The sequence below is a fragment of the Hyperoodon ampullatus genome, assembly GCF_949752795.1.
Source record: "Hyperoodon ampullatus genome assembly, chromosome: 8".
Classification (NCBI taxonomy): Eukaryota; Metazoa; Chordata; class Mammalia; order Artiodactyla; family Ziphiidae; genus Hyperoodon; species Hyperoodon ampullatus.
In genome coordinates, this window is record NC_136921.1 from 55,147,386 (window position 1) to 55,165,697 (window position 18,312).

The 18,312-nt window shown below is 38.5% G+C and overlaps 1 protein-coding gene across 1 annotated transcript in view; it reads left to right on the forward strand.

The window, feature by feature from the left end:
- Positions 1-18,312, forward strand: part of THSD7B (thrombospondin type 1 domain containing 7B) — a gene marked incomplete at both ends in the record, with an annotated part of 801,311 nt that overhangs the window by 278,678 nt on the left and 504,321 nt on the right. The window contains one exon of the mRNA XM_079709630.1: positions 3,514-3,711. Within this exon, the coding sequence (XP_079565756.1) occupies positions 3,514-3,711 (198 nt within the window). The remainder of the gene's footprint in view (positions 1-3,513; positions 3,712-18,312) is intronic.

Sequence of the window (18,312 nt, forward strand, 5' to 3'; positions counted from 1 at the left end):
CTACTCAGTACCTAAAGTTCTGATATGTAATCTGCACAGCTTTATTTTAAGGAAATGATCCATTGTACCTGTCAGCTTCACTGTTCTAAGTGGGGCTAGAACACGTCATACACAAGAGCTGAATTGAATTCTTTCTTGTGAAGAGGTAACAACTCAGGAAGACCTCAGCTGAATTTCATACATATCCATTTTTGTAATTGAAGTATAGTTGATTTACAATACTTTGTTTCAGTTGTACAGCACAGTTATACGTATATATGTATATATGCAGTTATATATATGTATGTGTATGTATGCATATATGTACACATATGTACATATATGCATATATGTGTGTGTGTGTGTGTGTGTGTGTGTGTGTGTATTCTTCAGATTCTGTTCCCTTATAGGTATTACAAAATATTGAGAATAGTTCCCTGTTCTATACAGTAGGTCCTTGCTGGTTATCTATTTTATATATAGTAGTGTGTATACGTTAATACCAACCTCCTAATTTATCCCTCATACATATCCATTTAATCAGTTATGTGACTTAGGAGAAGTAATAAGTTATCATCTAGTCTTAGTTTTCATGTATGTAAAATGAGAACAGTAACTTATGAAATTGTTTAGGGGATTTATTAATTTGGGGTAATAGAAGTAAAGTGGCTATCACAGTCTTGGTATAGGTTGGATGCTTAGTTAACATATGTGCTTTTTGACTTGTTGGACTGTATGCTCTGTGAAGAATAGATTTATGTTTTCTGTTCCTCCTGTGGCTTCCCACAGTATATTATAGTGATCTACATGTGGCAGTTAATGTTTACTGAATGGTACTATCTGATTAGTATGGAATTCAGTGAATGAAGGTAAATGGTTGGCTGGGCCCAGCCACTGTGGACTTGGCAGTTGCGTATCTCTCAGAACAGAAGTACCCAGAGGAAGCCTGATGTCTATTGCAGCCATGAACACCAGTGTGTGATTAAAGTTAAGTGCTAACAACAGAATCCAAGGTTTTTGTTTATGCTGAGCTTGTGCTTTGATGTGATCCTAGTTAGAGTCAGGACAAGGGCAGCACAAATGAGTGACTGAAAGAATTTATTGACTGAGGAGATGTAATCTACAGATTTATGGCGAGATAGATGCAACTTGATTTATAGAGGAAAACTGCACCTGCCCCTCACTGGTGTTAAGCTCTAGGTAATAGGACACCCAGCATCCCTCCGTAAAGACTGCTAAGTTTCTGAGCCAGTTGTCAAACATTGTAAATCATGGAGACCCGTGCCGTGTCTTGCTCAAAGATATAAACTAAACAAGCACAAGCATAAGACAATAAATAAGCAGCATATGGACATTACATGTAAGAATAGAGGTCATCCATGCTGTGTGGCAGTGAGGGCTCAGAGGTCATTGTAGTTTGATGGCCATCGAGTGTAGTTTAGAGCTCTGTGTGTTTCCTGCCGCTCTTCTCAAGGTGGCCCGGGAAAGGAGCTGAATTTTCCTGAAGGTTTTATTTTGACTAATTAATGACATAAACTTGGAGGTATGAAGCGCAGCAGAAGCCATCTATTGTTTTAATTGCTTCTGACCTTAATATTTTCAATGCCATGAGGATATGTTCTCTGACTGGCCGAATGATGCCTTTCCACAGGTGGTCAATCCATAAAGTAAGAGTCTGTCTTTTAAAACGAGCTCATGGGTTAACCCTGAACCAAAAAAAAAAAAAACCCATAAATCCCTTACAACTTTGTATCTAAAATACTTGCCCAGCCCTGCAATATTCTAAGGGAGCTCGGCTCCATCTTGTGGCCTAAAACCACGTGTCCACTTGTTCCATCCTTGGCCACTTAAGAGGAGCCAGTCTTTTGCCAACTACACCTTGAGCCTTGTATTCTTTTTGTCTCACTACTATTTGTTGGGAAATAGGCATGTCCCTGGCAAACTGAGAGGGGTACACCTGGCTTTGTTACTCTCATGCTCCCAAACTTATCTCTCTCCCCTCCTCTTGCGGGAAGAGTGGTGGGGTACCACAGTCTTCTGCTGTGAATTCAGTGGTCTCATGCTATCTTCCTAAAAGTCTCTTATTTATTTATTTATTTTTACCTGTCCCAAGGAATAAATGGTCATTTCTTAAGATGCTATTATGTAATGAGATTGGTTTTGTTTAAAAAAAAAAAGAATTAAAGGAATTAAATCCGTTGACTGAATTTGGAGAATTAAAGGATGGACGGTAAAATATGAGATCCATGGAAAGTAGGCCTAGTTTTTAGAAGTGATATCTGAGGGCCAGAGATGGAAAACTCACAAACAAAAGGGTTGCATCTCATTCTCAGTCACTTTTTAAAGCTTACGTGGCTTTTTAAAATGTAAATTAATTCCCATCATTTAAAAATAGAGAGATGTCATATAAAAAACAAACATAACTTGCATTTCTGGCTTCTTAGTCAAAATTGGAAGATTTGACAACATAGGGTTCACATTTCCTTGTGGTAACAGTCAATGGAAACTGAATAATAGTCAAACACTTTAAAGCAAGCACACATCTTCCGTTTTACCACAGACTGCACCACTCCATACAGTCTTGTGGTCGACCCATATCCTTCAATTTGTACCTGCTTGACTCCTGTGACATTGAGTTTGTGACTCTGTAGGCTTGTAGCATGTAAGACCCATTCACGTCCTTATTATGGTATAACTTTGGGCCTAGTCCCACAGTACATTTTTAAAAACTGAGTAATTGTCCAGGGACCCATGTCTAGCCAGGGTGGCGAGTGCAGCCCAAAGATATCCTGTCTTCACAGGGCAGCCTGACCTGGAAATCTCAGAGGAATGAAACAGGGAGATCTCAGTGCCTGAAACAGTGACCTGGGATATGTCAAAGCATAGATGTATTTCAGCTTAGTACAGAGTAACAAGAATGTCAAAAACAACAACAAAAAGAAAATGGGGATTTATCTATGTTTAGGCTATTTCTGTGAGTCTTCATTTATTTGTTCTGGTTTACTGTTACCATTGGACATATGCTATTTATTACTCCATTTGATTATGCCTGGCCACTCTAACTCCTAAATTGTAAACTCTTAGAAGACAGATTTTCTGTTCCATTTCTTTTCCCTTTTGTCTTTCCTTTCCTCTTCTCATCTCCCCATTTCCCATAAAATAAAACACATAAAAATAATACATGGGGCTTCCCTGGTGGCACAGTGGTTGAGAGTCTGCCTGCTGATGCAGGGGACACGGGTTCATGCCCCGGTCCGGGAAGATTCCACATGCCGCGGAACGGCTGGGCCCGTGAGCCACGGCCACTGGGCCTGGACGTCTAGAGCCTGTGCTCCGCAACGGGAGAGGCCACAACAGTGAGAGGCCCGCGTACCGCAAACAAACAAAAAACAAACAAACAAAAATAATAATACATGCTTTAGAGTTAGCTGTAGGTACACAAATAAAAGTTTCATCAGTTTCCTAGCTGCTGCTTCTTTTCCTTTGCTGGATCAGGATGGAATCCCATGAACCTTTTATTCTTTCTCATTTTAGGATTTAGAATGAGACAGCGTCACGTCCTCATGGAGTCCACAGGGCCTGCAGGGCACTGCCCTCACCTGGTAGAATCTGTTCCTTGTGAGGATCCAGTGTGTTATCAGTGGCTGACATCTGAAGGGATCTGTATCCCTGATCGTGGCAAGTGTGGCCCCGGACATCGCATCCTGAAGGCTGTCTGCCAGAATGAGCAAGGTATGACTCAAAGAAACATGAGGATTGTTAAGTAATATCTGCCAAATAACACGTCACCACTCTCAGGCCATCTTCCCCAGGGAGAGAAACACAGTCTTTCCTATTCTTGAATATTCACGTTTAAGTCAAGTGACCTATTGCTGCAAAGTAAGCTGCTTTGACTTAATACAGGGCCAAGTATTCCATGACAAAAGAACACTGTCTGATTATACCTAAATATAATACAGTGAACCCAGAGCATTCTCTGGAGTTTTTAATTCATTAAGACAAACAGAATACAGAAATTGGCTGGAGAGTCTTCAACTTATCAGTACAAAACAAGTTTGATTTGCCTTTATTGATGTTGATATGTAACATGCTTTTATATATTATTAACAAATACTGCCTTGTAAAGATTCCAGGGCTACAGCTCCCTCCGAGTAAAAGAAAGAAAATAAAAAGTGCTAAGCTGTATCTTTTCAATTCTATAACATTAGATTAGAATCAGTTCTAGACATAATCCTTACATTTCTAAAGAACCGTTTTAAAATATAAGTTGTCAAGATTTACAAAACTATTAACAGTGGTGTCTTTCCTTCATCACCAAGCTTCTGGTGTGATGGTTGTGTGAAATGAAGGGTGATTTAGAAAATATGTAAGTCACATGGAGATGAGAAAAGTGACATTTAAATAGAGTTAAAAAAAATTCGGTCTTTTGGAAGAGTATCGAGTATGTCTATTAATCAGTTCTGCCATGAGAAGTCATAATTTATAATGCTCTTGGTGTGTGGAGTGAAATGTTTTGACTTATGGAGTAAAGAAATCTATAGAACAGAAGGAAATTTCAAAGTGGATTCAGAATGGATATTACCATCCACACAGGGTTAACATTCAGCAATGCATTTCCTGTTCCCTTCCTTCATCTCTCCCCTTCTCTCTCTCTCCTTCCCCACCCTCCAACACTTCTTTCTTTCTTTCCTTCTTCCCTCTTCTTTTTATCCCTCCCTCTCTCCCTCCATCCATTCTTCCTTCATTTTTTTAAATCATTACCTTACTTAGACAAATATATGTTTTATCAGGTGATGTAATTGATTACCTCATGAAGCCAGGTAGTTGTTTAATTAAGTAGGGCCACACCAGATTATATTAGCTACAGTCCTTTTTGACTAAAATAGTTAACACAGTGGCTTCTAATATTACTGAATAATTTTTGAATTGTGGTGACATGGGTGAAATTTATTACCAGCAGCTCATAAGATCACTTTTTTGAATTCAAGAAAAGTAGTATAGATGTTTAAAACCTGGGCTCTAGTGTCAGGCAGGTTGGAATTTCCAGTCTGCTACTCTTCTGCTAGATAATATCAGGAAAATTATTTAACTGTGGAGGCATCCTTTCCTTCAGCTGTAAAAAAATTCTCAACTTGTGAGAATTAAATTACTTACATAAAAGTGATTAGTGAAGTGTCTGGCACATAACCATTCAAAATAAGCTATGAGCTTATTTAGTTGTAATGCACATTTATTACGTTCTCTGTCCTGGGGGATTTGTGCAAAGAGCATTCTTTTAAAAAATGAAATAAATGAAATGAAAATAATAATGAGGATTAGAATAACCATATTAGTTCGTTTTCCCAACCTCCAGCTGTGGAAACAAAATCATTTGTTTGGTTGAGACCCAATGACAAATGACTGTAAGGCTTTGTCATCCCATAGCAGGAACTGGAGAATTTACAAGGCTGTCATACTATGGCCACAGGGCCAGGAACTTCTTTCACAATGTGTACTGTCCCTTCTACAGTATTGCAGAGTGTGAGATTCTGATTTATAGTTAGAAATATATATTTGGGCCGTGTTCTGGCACACAGCTTCTAAAACCACTGGGATTTCCTGAGGAGTAAGAACAGTGGGAGTAGGTTTTGTTATAATGTTTGGTCTCTGGCCCTCTGTCCCTGAAATGACTTCCATGAAGGTGAAATTGGTGTCTTGTTATTCACATCAAGCCCCTTTCTACCACAACTGGGTTTATATGAATGAGATGACTTTTGGAAAGTACCTAAAGGTGGGGCTGGTTGCACAGGAACCAACTGTGAATAGAGGGCAGGAACTTTCAATCCTACCCCCTGATATGGGGGGAGGGGAGGGACGGGAGGCCGAATCAACCACTAATGGCTCGTGAGTTAATCAATCATGCCTACGTAATGAAGCCTCCATAAAAACCCAAAGGACATTGTTCAGAGAGCTTCTGTGTTGGTGAATGCGTGGAGATTTAGGAAGAGCAGCACAAGGAGGCTCCTTGCCCTTTCCCATACCTTGCCCTGTGCATGTCTTCCATCGGATTGTTCCCAAGTTTTATCCTATTATAACAAACTGGTTATCTAGTAAGCAAAGTGGATTTCCTGAGTTCTGTGAGCCTCTCTAGCAAATTAATGAAACTCAAGAAGGGGGTCATGGGAACTTCTGATTTATAGCCAGTTGGTCAGAACTACAGGGAACAACTTGGACTTGTGACTGGCATCGTGAGTTGGAGGAGGTCATTGGAACCCCCAATTTGTAGCCAGTTGGTCAGAAGCACAGGTAACCGGGGCTTGAGATCGGTGTCTTAAGCGGAGGGCGGCCTTATGGGACTGAGCCCTTTACCTGTGGAATAGGATGCTACCTCCAGATAGGTAGTGTCAGAATTGAGTTGAATAGTAGGATAACCAGCTGATATTGGAGAATTCGCTTAGTGTAAGGTGGGGAAATAACCCCCCCCAACATACGCACACATTGTGATTGAACGTAGAACACTTTTTTACAGAGCTGTCAACTCTACCATTTTATAGAAATTCTACAGTTTTATTGCTATTCGTGTGAAATAACTAATTTTCAGCATTGACCTACCCTCTCAATTTTTATGGCATAAGTAGGAATTACTACTGGTTCAGATCAGTTTCATGAAGTCTTTGTGGGTTTTGTGGGGTAACAGCCACAGCTGTGGTTACAAGAACATACTGGCCTCCTGATGACTGAAGCAGTCTTTTGTCCAGTGTAAAATTGAAAATGTGATCTGGTTGCACTTTTTGAAGTTCAGCTTCTATGAGGGTGTGGATGATTGATGATCAAAGTTTGCCAGAGAAATGCTCCCGTTTGACCCTCTACATATCATCATAGCATTTCCTTAGTTATAGGAATTGACAGAACTGTTGACACATTTAAATGCTTGGTGAGAAAAAAAGGACTGAGATCTATTTAATGAATCTCCTGTGATTTTTTCTTGTAACTTTTGATACTTTCCTTTTCATCACTCTGAGTTTATTAATTGTTTCATAGGCCTTTTATTTCAGAGTTTATTCATCCGTAAATGGATGAGACCAAAAGAAATAAATTTTTTTTATTAAAAAATCAAACAAACTCATATTAGATCTCATTGGACTTGAGCCTTGCTATAATTTCCAAGGTTACTTGCTCTGTCCTTTATTTAAAGGCTTGTCCATATTGACTCACTCCAGGTATCCCTTATGCCAAAAGGAACATTCAGTATCCTTGCAAAATGTCTACAACCCATTCAGATAGCAGATCCAAGAGGTTCTCTCATAGCCATGATCAAGATTCTGTATGACTCTTAAAAAAAATTTTTTTTTTAATTTTCTTTATTTTTTTGGCTGCGTCAGGTCTTAGTTGCAGCATGCGGGATCTTTCATTGTGGCTCATGGGCTTCTCCCTAGTTGTGGCGTGCGGGTTTTCTCTCTCTAGTTGTAGCATGTGGGCTCCAATGCACATGGGCTCTGTAGTTGTGGCACGTGGGCTCCAGAGCACGTGGTCTCTGTAGTTTGCAGCATGTAGGCTCTCTAGTTGAGGTGCGTGAGCTCAGTAGTTGTGGCATGTGGGCTTAGTTGCCCCACAGCATGTGGGATCTTGGTTCCCTGACCAGGGATCAAGCCTGCGTCCCCTGAATTGCAAGGTGGATTCTTTTACCACTGGACCACTGGGGAAGTCCCAAGATTCTGTAGGACTCTTGACAGTGCCTTGTGGAGCGTAACTCCTGCCACTGGAAAGACATGTTTCTCTTCCTCAGAAGCTCCTTTATACCACTAGCTTGGGAACTTAAAATTACACAATCTATGCCACATTGAAGCTAGGAAGTAACTGGAAATAGCAGTTTTGATATACGTAAATCTTGTGAGTTAGTTTAAGAATGTGATCTACTTCAGACTACTTAAAATTCAAGTAGTCATCTATGAATTTCTACAGCTATCTCTGTAAATATATAGTATTTTGACCCATTCTCTATTTGATTTATTAGTGATACTCTTCAATCAGTCTCACTAAAGTTGCTATTTCTCACCCAGCCTGTAATTGTAGCAAATAATCTGTTAGTAATGTTTATTTTCATTAAGAAAATTGTATTACAGATTACATGAATGAGTATTCTGGTTTGGAATCTGATTTCCAGTACTTTGATTGGTGAATTAGCTTTGATTTCTCTCCTCTGCATGTCTAATCATTAGTATGGGTCAAAAGGAGTTTACTAAGTATAGAGTACCTATAGGTTTTTCTTGTCTCATTGACAAGTAGGTTTCCTACATTTCAAAGGGGGCGTTTGAGTTTCTATAGAAATTTTTTTTTGAGGAAAAAAACTTTATTTTTTAATTTTTTAAAACATCTTTATTGGAGTATAATTGCTTTACAATGGTATGTTAGTTTCTGCTGTATAAGAAAGTGAATCACCTATATGTATACATATATCCCCATATCCCCTCCCTCTTGTGTCTCCTTCCCACCCTCCCTATCCCACCCCTCTAGGTGGTCACAAAGCACCGAGCTGATCTCCCTGTGCTATGCGGCTGCTTCCCACTAGCTATTTATTTTACATTTGGTAGTATATATATGTCCATGCCACTCTCTTACTTTGTCGCAGCTTACCCTTCCCTCTCCCTGTGTCCTCAAGTCCATTCTGTACATCTGCATCTTTATTCCTGTCCTGCCCCAGGTTCTTCATAACCATTTTTTTATTTCATATATATGTGTTAGCATACGGTATTTGTTTTCCTCTTTCTGACTTACTTCGCTCTGTATGACAGACTCTAGGTCCATCCACCACACTACAAATAACTCAATTTTGTTTCTTTTCATGGCTGAGTAATATTCCATTGTATATATGTGCCACATCTTCTTTATCCATTCATCCGATGATGAACACTTAGGTTGCTTCCATGTCCTGGCTATTGTAAATAGTGCTGCAATGAACATTGTGGTACATGACTCTTTTTGAATTATGATTTTCTCAGGGTATATGCCCAGTAGTGGAATTGCTGGGTCATATGGTAGTTCTATTTTTAGTTCTTTAAGGAACCTTCATACCATTCTCCATAGTGTCTGTATCAATTTACATTCCCACCAACAGTGCAAGAGTGTTCCCTTTTCTCCACACCCTCTCCAGCTCTACAGAAGTTTAAAAATATTTTGTTCTAGTTCTGCAAAAACTGCCATTGGTAATTTGATAGAGATTGCATTGAATCTTTAGATTGTCTTGGGTGGTATGGTCATTTTAGCAATATTGATTCTTCCAATCCTAGAGATTATCATACTAAATGAAGTAAGTCAAACAAAGAAAGACAAATATCATATGATATCACTTATATGTGAAATCTAAAAAAAATTATAGAAAAGAACTTACTAATGAAACAGAAATAGACTCACAGACAGAGAAAACAAATTTATGGTTACTAAAGGGGAAAGGGGAGGGAGGGGGGAGGGAGGGAAGGATAAATTAGGAGTTTGGGATTAACAGATAACACTACTATATGTAAAATAGATAAACAACAAGGTCCTACTGTATAGCACATTCAGTTACATACATACATATATATGTGTAACTGAATCACTTTGCTGTACACTGGAAACTAACACAACATATTAAATCAATTATACTTCAGTAAAAAGGCGGGCATTTGAAAGTAAATGGAGTGTGATCCAAACTGCATGCTGACATATTTTTCCCTTAGATTTTCAAGTTAATTCACTGTTTTCAACTTTCTTTCTGTTTCTCTGACATGTAACTGGTTTATTGTTGCTAGGTTTCACTGGCAATAGATGAAGGTTTAGCATCAGATGACATCTTCCCAGAGCAGGTTGGGAAGATCCCCATAATGCCAGGGCAGTGGACAGCATTCCCAGTGGCTGGCAGGTGACCACTATTTATCATTGTTCATGTCTCCAGGATGCAAAGTGGGTAGACACCGCAGAGTCATTGCATAAACACCAGACTGCCCACTGGTGTGGTCGAACCCTGAGTACTCGCCACATATTTTGCTCCATAAGTTACCAAATAAGCTGTCTTTAAAAAGTGTCTGTATATTTCATCAAGCATCTTTATTCAGAGATAATACAGTGTACATTCTGCACTTGTAGAAAACTAATACCCATGCTGGAGAAGAGTGTAATACATCAGGAAGAACAAGGTTCACACACTGACAGGTACAAGGAGTTAAGAGTTTTCTGGTACCTCTTCACCACTCCCTTGCATGCAAGGTTTATTATTTTCACAGTTCCACTGACCTTCTCCATGCAAATATTTTCCTTAAGTGGTATATATATTTGCACAGAAAGCATGAGGAATGATTTTCCATCATTAAGGGGGACTTGGCTTTTCCTTTTAGAGGCATTTTTTTTTTGAGTTCTTGCCTTGTATCATTAACCATGAACAATCCAAAAATGTGATCTTTAATCTTAGCTAAAATGGCATTTGTTTGCAATCCTTAACAACCATAAGTGCCTTTTCTGGGCTGAATCTAATTGGTGGAAAGCATGCTAGAATAATCATTTACCTGAGTTGGATTAAAATGTTTAAACATGTTTTTAAGTCTGTGATTGAGTTGGAAGTTTTGTTTTGTTTATTTTTATCTTTAAATCTCAAGAAATGTTCTTGGGCTGACCTGTGAGAATAAGGTCAGACTCCATTCATATGGGAAATTGTTGATTGGAATATTTTGTGATTCACCAGAACAATAAATAGAACCCCTGTTGTGTTTTCAACTCATTATTTTTTAAACCTTTTGATCATGTTGTATCTCATATTGGTCAATAAGTACTGCTTTACTTCTCTGTATATATTTTTCTTTTTTTAACAAGACTTTCTAACTACTGTTTCAGCACAGTATTTATTTTCTTGTATTTTAGGAAGAACAAGGGATAGGTTATTCATCAGGTATTTGATGTATTTGCCATTCAAGTATATTCCTGCAATAAATCAACCTATTTAAGAGACACCACACAATGAGAGCCATGATAGAGAATACAGTGCCTCTAAATTAAATTTCAAATATGCGTCTTCTAAATGTTTTGAACAATGGCAGCTTCGTTCAAATAAGTATACAGTTTATTAAGATATGCATTTTGGAAACAATAATAGTAATTGGGATTTTATTTTTTAAAAAGTAACTATCATTTTCTTCTTAATCTCTTAATTTTTTGTTTCTATTTTTAGTTTTTAAAAAAACACAACAAAACACTTAACCTTTGCCTAAGGTTTGGGAATCTTTGCCCTATGCTGCCAGGTGTTCAGAGGAATTCACAAGAGAGGGGAATAAATATGGACATGCATTTTATATTAGCAATGTAAATTCAGAGAAATGGCTTTTTAGAGTACTCAGACTTAGCAAGTACTACTGTGTCCTGCCCATCTCCTATTGGCAATTTACCATTTCTGTGCACGCCAGCCAGAAATTCAACTGACACCACCTGCATCTCTTTGCCTAAGGAATTTCTTCAGCCACTGCAGCCTTCTTTGCCCATTTATGCAGTTAGAAGTGCCAGGGAGTTAACAATGCCAGGGATCAACCTTCAAGCAGTGATTGAGAGTTGATGTATAAATACCAACTGCCTTGTCCCTCAGATGGAATAACCTTGAAGTATATATTCTGTGCTGTGTCATAGAGTTCCCAGTGAGATGAAACGCCACTTACTGATGGTCTGATTTTTTAAATTGTACACACTTTATCAGCCTCCTTCCCTTTCCTGTCTCACTCCCCTACTCTTGCACTGGTTCCCTGGCATTATTCCCCAATAAATACAATAAATACGTGCCCATAAATCTTTATCACAGAGTTTGGTTATGGTACATCTCAAACTAAGACAAGGATGCTTGGAAAGATACTTAGTGGATCCACTATTGTAGGAGATACAGGGTTCAATTCAAATCATACCATAGTGATGATGACATTTAAAAATCACCTTACAAGGAAGAAATGATACAGTCTCTTATGAGATTTCATTCAATATTTTGAGAAACTCTGACTATTTATCAATTGCTGGGTAATATCTGAAGGGCTTCAATATACTGCTTCTTTCCTCCCTTTGAAACATAAAAAAAACAAAAAACAAAACAACACTGTTGAATCCTATTTCTTTCCCAGTTAGGCAATGCTAGTAACTTATACCATCCTCCTGAGTCTTGTTTTCCAACAGTCGAGTCATTTTATGACTCTCAGGGGAGGACTAGGTTATTCATATTTTCATTTTGTAGTGATTCCAGAGGGTATTGGAATGTTTCTGAATAACAACGAGACCATCAGACTTTTTCGGATGTTAACAGACTTATTGGTGTTGGGGGGACATGTGGCTTTATCTCCTCTCTTCTAGAGCAGTGGTTCTAAAATGATGGTATATATCAGAATCACTCAGAGAGGTTATAAAAGCACAAAAGTCTGCCACCCACCCCGCACTCCAGAGTTTCTGACTCAGTACCTCTGAGATGGGGCTCAAGAACTGATATTTCTAACAAGTTCCCAAGGGATGCTGACGATGCTGGTCCAGGGACCATAATTTGTGAAACACTGTTCCAGGCAGAAGGGGGCCTGTGGGCAGCCTCATCACATTAGTACGTAATGGAGGTAGGCTAGAACAGTGAAAGGCATATCTTACACTTCATCATAATCAGCAGTGGTATTGATTCTAATCTGTCATTTCTTCTTTCCTGCCGGGGAAATTATTCTTGAAATCCATGAAACAGATTACTGTCTTTCCAGAAGGAAGCAGTGAGTAAATATTCTTTTATTTCTTTATTGTTACCTAGATGGATTACTAGAAGATCAAATAGTGGAAAGCAATAGTGTACTCTTGCAGAAACAGAAGACAAATAATATGTGAGATGAGTTATTTAGGCTTAGAGGAGAGAATTTTCATTTTCAGCAAGCTATCTTTCTCCAACCACCAACTGATAGCAGTTTGGTGTCAGTGTCCTTACCGAAGGAAGTGTGGTGATGACAAATATGTTGTATTAAATTTTGATGAACCTGACATTGCAGTTGAAAGTGCCAATAAGATCAGGCTGCTATTCACACTACAGGAATCAGACTCTAAAGGAGAGTAAATTTGAGAGTTCCTGTAGCCAAGTTCGTCATTCCCTTTCATTTAGATGTCTTGCAGTGAAATTAAAGGTGAAACTTTAATAATGTTTGGCAATGAGGGGATCCAAAAGAGAAAAATAGACTCATTCTCATCAGACTTTTCCCATCCCTGTTTGACGGGAAGGTGGGGAGTAGATGTAAGCTGGTGAATCAATTTAAATGCTAAAGAGAGAGGAACCGCAATGTAGTTTTAAATATGTTTACTGTATGTTGTATGTCGATAAACAGGTATTGTATTTTAAATTATATCCTCTTTCCACTCTGTTACCTACCTACCTAGACATGGCAAGATAGCTTTTGTCTCTTTTCTCTTTTGCTGAGATGCCTAAAGAAATGACTGTATTCACATCACTACCCAGCAGTATTCTATAATCAGACTAAATACAGTCTGATTTCTCCAGATTTATAATACTTAGAAATAGCTTAGAGTAAATTGCTTCCTGAGTGTGCCTAAGTCTCTCATAGAAAGACTGTCTCCTTTTTCTCTCTCTTCTGAAATTCTCACTAGGCAGTCTACTTTCTGTTCCCATTCCTTATGATTCAAAAAGGAAAATAAATCTTAAATTGTACTGATACTTCAAAATGTAGTTCACATGATTAAATGGTCATCCCGACCTTTCAGTGGGAATTAATGTGAGACTGTCACCCTTCCCATTACTTTCAACTTTCTGGACATGCTCTGAGTTTCCCTATTGCATTGTGTATTCCACTAGTTTTACTAACAGGGATTAGTTATAACATTAGTCACAGAGATATAATTTTGCTTTGTCATTCTGAAATGCATTTTAAAGTGGTATATGGCTGTTTCAAATGGCCTTTGACTGGTTACTCCTGACATACCATCTTTCTACTTTCTCCTCTATGTAGACATAGGAAAAGTAAAGAACATGGATTAAAACACACTTCTAGTATGATGGAGTAATTTCCACTGGTAAGATAGCCAATATGACTCAATTAGTAAATGCAATCAGAGGATAACCTGTGCTGTCTGTACCCATTTGAGTGTTTTCAGGAAAACATAATGAAGCAAAACTTTCCTGGATAGGCTAATCCATCCCACACAAAACCAATTAGAAGAACATTTTACTTAAGAACGTTTTGCATTTCTAAATTAAAATAACTTATACATATACTTTAACTGATTGATGATTCAAAATTAAGAATTCATAGTGTATAACCCTTTGTGCTGTGTTGTTCATTCCATACTTAGTGAGTTGTATGCACTTAGTGAGTTGTGTGCTATGCCCAAACAATGACATAATTTTCCGTGGAGAGATATCTAAGAAGTAGAAATAAAAAAATGTTTAGAGAAATCATACATTTTGTATCAAAGAAACATAAACTAAAGAAAAAAGTAGTTTGAAAGTTAATTTAGGAATATCTTAAGACCATGATAGTTCTCTTACTGCATTGGTAGATTTCAGTCAACAACAAGCATCTAGGAAATCCATAGCTCACCATAAGTGCTGCCTCTATCTGTTACCTCCATGGTAATTTGCCTCCACAGTCATGATCATGTTATCCCCCTGTCTGAGATGCTCATCCACTTCTTCTTCCTTTGGCTAATTCTTACTCATCCTTTAACAACTTCAACTGATGTCTTACAGGAAACCATCTCTCCACTCCCACTACACCTCTTTAGGCTGGTCTAGAACCTCAAGTGAATATTATAGTACCATCTACCTCAGATTCTTGTCACAGTCAATTATGATAATTCCATTTCCTTTATAGATGATTGGTTCAGAAATGTGTCAATTTAAATCTGTTTGGACCAATGAGATGTGAGAAGAGGGACATGACTAAGGCAAGGTATTTCACTTGCTGCCACGATCCATTGTATGGTCTGGCTTCAGGATGAAGGCACTGCTGCGTACAGTAGGGTAGAGATGTAAAGATACTCTGAGTCCTGGAAGACATTGTTCAGCTGCTGAATCAACAGTCTGAGCCCTGGCTGTAATGTTAGTCAATAGATTTCCTTATTATAAAGCCAGTTTCTATCAGAGTTTGTATCAGCTGTTGCAGAAATCATCCTACTTGATGGGGTGACTGTCTTCTGTGTTCTCGTTAACACTTTGTGATTCAGTTATCAATGTCTTTACTACATTATATTGAAATTATCTGGGCTTCCTTGGTGGCACAGTGGTTAAGAATCTGCCTGCTAATGTAGGGGACATGGGTTCAAGCCCTGGTCTGGGAAGATCCCACATGCCGCGGAGCAGCTAAGCCCATGCGCCACAACTACTGAGCCTGCGCTCTAGAGCCCGCGAGCCACAACTACTGAAGCCTGTGCTCCTAGAGCCCGTGCTCCGCAACAAGAGAAGCCACTGCAATGAGAAGCCCACGCACCACAACCAAGAGTAGCCCCTGCTCGCCACAACTAGAGAAAGCCTGCACACAGCAACAAAGACACAATGCAGCCCAAAATAAAAAAAAATAAAATAAATAAAAAATAAATAAAAAAAGAAATTATCTGCTTACTTATCGGTTTTTCCCATTTGCTTCTTAACTTCTCAAGTACAGAGACCTTGACTCGTTCCTTGTGTTATTCTTGGCATGATGCCAGAGTGTCTGGCATAGTAGAATGTACTCAATAAATATTTATAGAACTTAGTTACTTCAGTTGATTTGCACAGCAGCCCAATTGGGAATTATAATTATTATTTCAATTTTATTGATGAGGATGTTTTAGCCCAGAGATGTTGATAGCCCAGTGTTACTCAACCAGTCAGTTCTAACACCAGAATTTTGAATTCCAGACCTAGGATTCCTAACCAGTAGTTGTTCTACCGTTTCAGTGTCAGCAAATACATATCACATGTACCAACAACACTGATGTTGCCACGTCTCAGACCCACCCAGTAATTTTCATTGGTTAAGATGTTATTTTTTGTTAAGTGAGGCTTGGGCTGAAATTCATTCTCAAGGCAGCAGTAAAGGCAACCACTGCCGGCTGACTGGTGTAGGTCCACAACATGAAACCCATTTCTATATGCACACTAAGCATATTGACTCTCTCCCCTGGTGTGAGCTAACAGCAAGAGAGAGATCACTGGATACAATGAAAACATAAAGCCGACACACGTTTCCTGTTTTCATCTGGCACAAATTGTCTTGGAGTTTGACATATAGGACTTAGTTATCTGGTTTTCCCTGGTAACTTTAATTCTAATCCTGATTGTATTCAGACAGCTAAGCAGAGTAGAATTTATTCATCAGACTAGACTGAGAGTACAGAGAGAAGCAGATTCTCTGAAAAAGGAGATATGCGAAACTATAAAGGAGAAAGTAGAAGACAGCTCTTCAGGGACAACCAGCTTTTCACTGCTTCATAGTAGAGGAATTACACAGAGAGGCAGTAACAGAACCACTAATAACATGGTGTCATGAAGTTTTAGGGAGTTTGGTAAAAAGTAAACAATTTCTACACACTGAAAAAGAGTGGTTTTTCAGGTTACATCAGCATTTATTAAAATATACTTTAATCGTGATTCATTGAGAAGAGCATATAATTTCTCGATGACACATTATTCCAAAAAGAAATAGGTAGAAATGAAAAGATGACAAATTTTGGCTAAACAGCTGAATACGCGTCCCACAGGTATCTAGCAATGGTGATTAGAATAACAGGTTCACTGTTACTGAAGACATTTATACAGAGGCTGGAGACCTCCTCTCAGGGTTACTGTGGTGGGAATCTCCTCACTATTCTGCAAGAGAGGGTTGCTCTGTCGATCTTTCATTACTATTTTGGACAGGAGAGTTCTGTATTATTCTTAATTTTCCTGTACTTGAGGATAAATAGCATCTCCATTTCTCCCCATAAAATGCCAGTTGTGTTCTCTAACCACTGTGTCAGCCCATATCAGGCCTCACATATTTCCAGTCGCCCCCAGGAGAATTTCTCCTGATGGAAGACTACGGACAGGGAGATGCCCAGAGGCCTTCCAAAGTCACCAGGAAAAGGTTATGCTTAATTAAATAATGAATTTTAATTAATTCATCGACTTTAAATACTTAATAAAAATTAAGGAATGTTGCAACATATTTTGAATGAATTGCAATTCAAAGCACCTGCTAAAATAAGATCATGCTGCAAGTTAAAATTTTAGATTTCAGGTAAATAAGAATTTTACTTATCTAGAAGGGCCAGTTTCCTGATATGTAAATAAGGTTCCTCATGTTATAGGATGTTCTGGGAGGGTGGGAGAATGATGTGAGGGGAAGTGTGTCTTCCTGTTTAGAAGAATAGTAAGGCAAGTGGGAGTGTGTTTATTGAAAGAAGTAGAACCCTGAACTTTAGGAGCACAATCTCAGAATCACTTCCATCCAATACTTCTCACAAATGCAGCCGAGAGAAACAATATTAGTCCAGATATTCTGAAATCTTTCCCTGAATTAAGTCAGGGAAGAGGAGAGCTATGTGCCTGGAGCATATAATATTGACAGCCTACAAATTGTTTTTACAGAATCTCTGACATCATTTGCCTGTAGTGTGTCAGGTTATAAGACTCTTTCCCACAAAACTCATTGTCATTTCCTCAAAAGCTATGAGAGTTAGGTCCTTTAAATTATATGTATCAGCATCCCGTATGAGGATCCCTAGAAGAATGCTGGCTGGTCCTAGATACCACCTGATCATATGGTCGGCTTTTGTTGAATGTACTCAGAAAACTGTACTGTTGACCCAGCACCCATATTGCCTCCCTCCTGATTCACTTCATGTTTGCTCTCTTAGTTTCTGCCTTTCTTCCCTGCCATTTGAATGTCGTCCTGTATCCTGGATATCATCCTCATTTCCCCACTTGCTAGATATGTGATCTTGAGCAAGTTACCAATCTCCTTGGCATCTCCATTTTCTCGTGTGCAGTAGAAATTAGAATGGGACCTACATCATAGGGTTGATATAGGTATTGATTTGATCTATGTCAAGTTCCAAAACAGTTTCTGGCATGTGGTTACTGCTACAAAAATGTTAGCTATCTTTTTTATTACAATTATTAACTTGTATTTTGTGTAAGCAAACTGCCTTAAATACTTTATAGAATGAATTGGTAGCATAAGGTAATGGAAATGATAATTGACTTTAGGCAAATGATTACTCTCTGAGGCCTAGTATCCATACTCATGGGAATAGGATGCTATTTTGTGAGATTTTTTATTTTATTTTTTGCCTGTTATTTTGAACCAATTTTAGACTTACAGAAAAATTGAGGAGTTGCAAAAACAGTACAAAGAG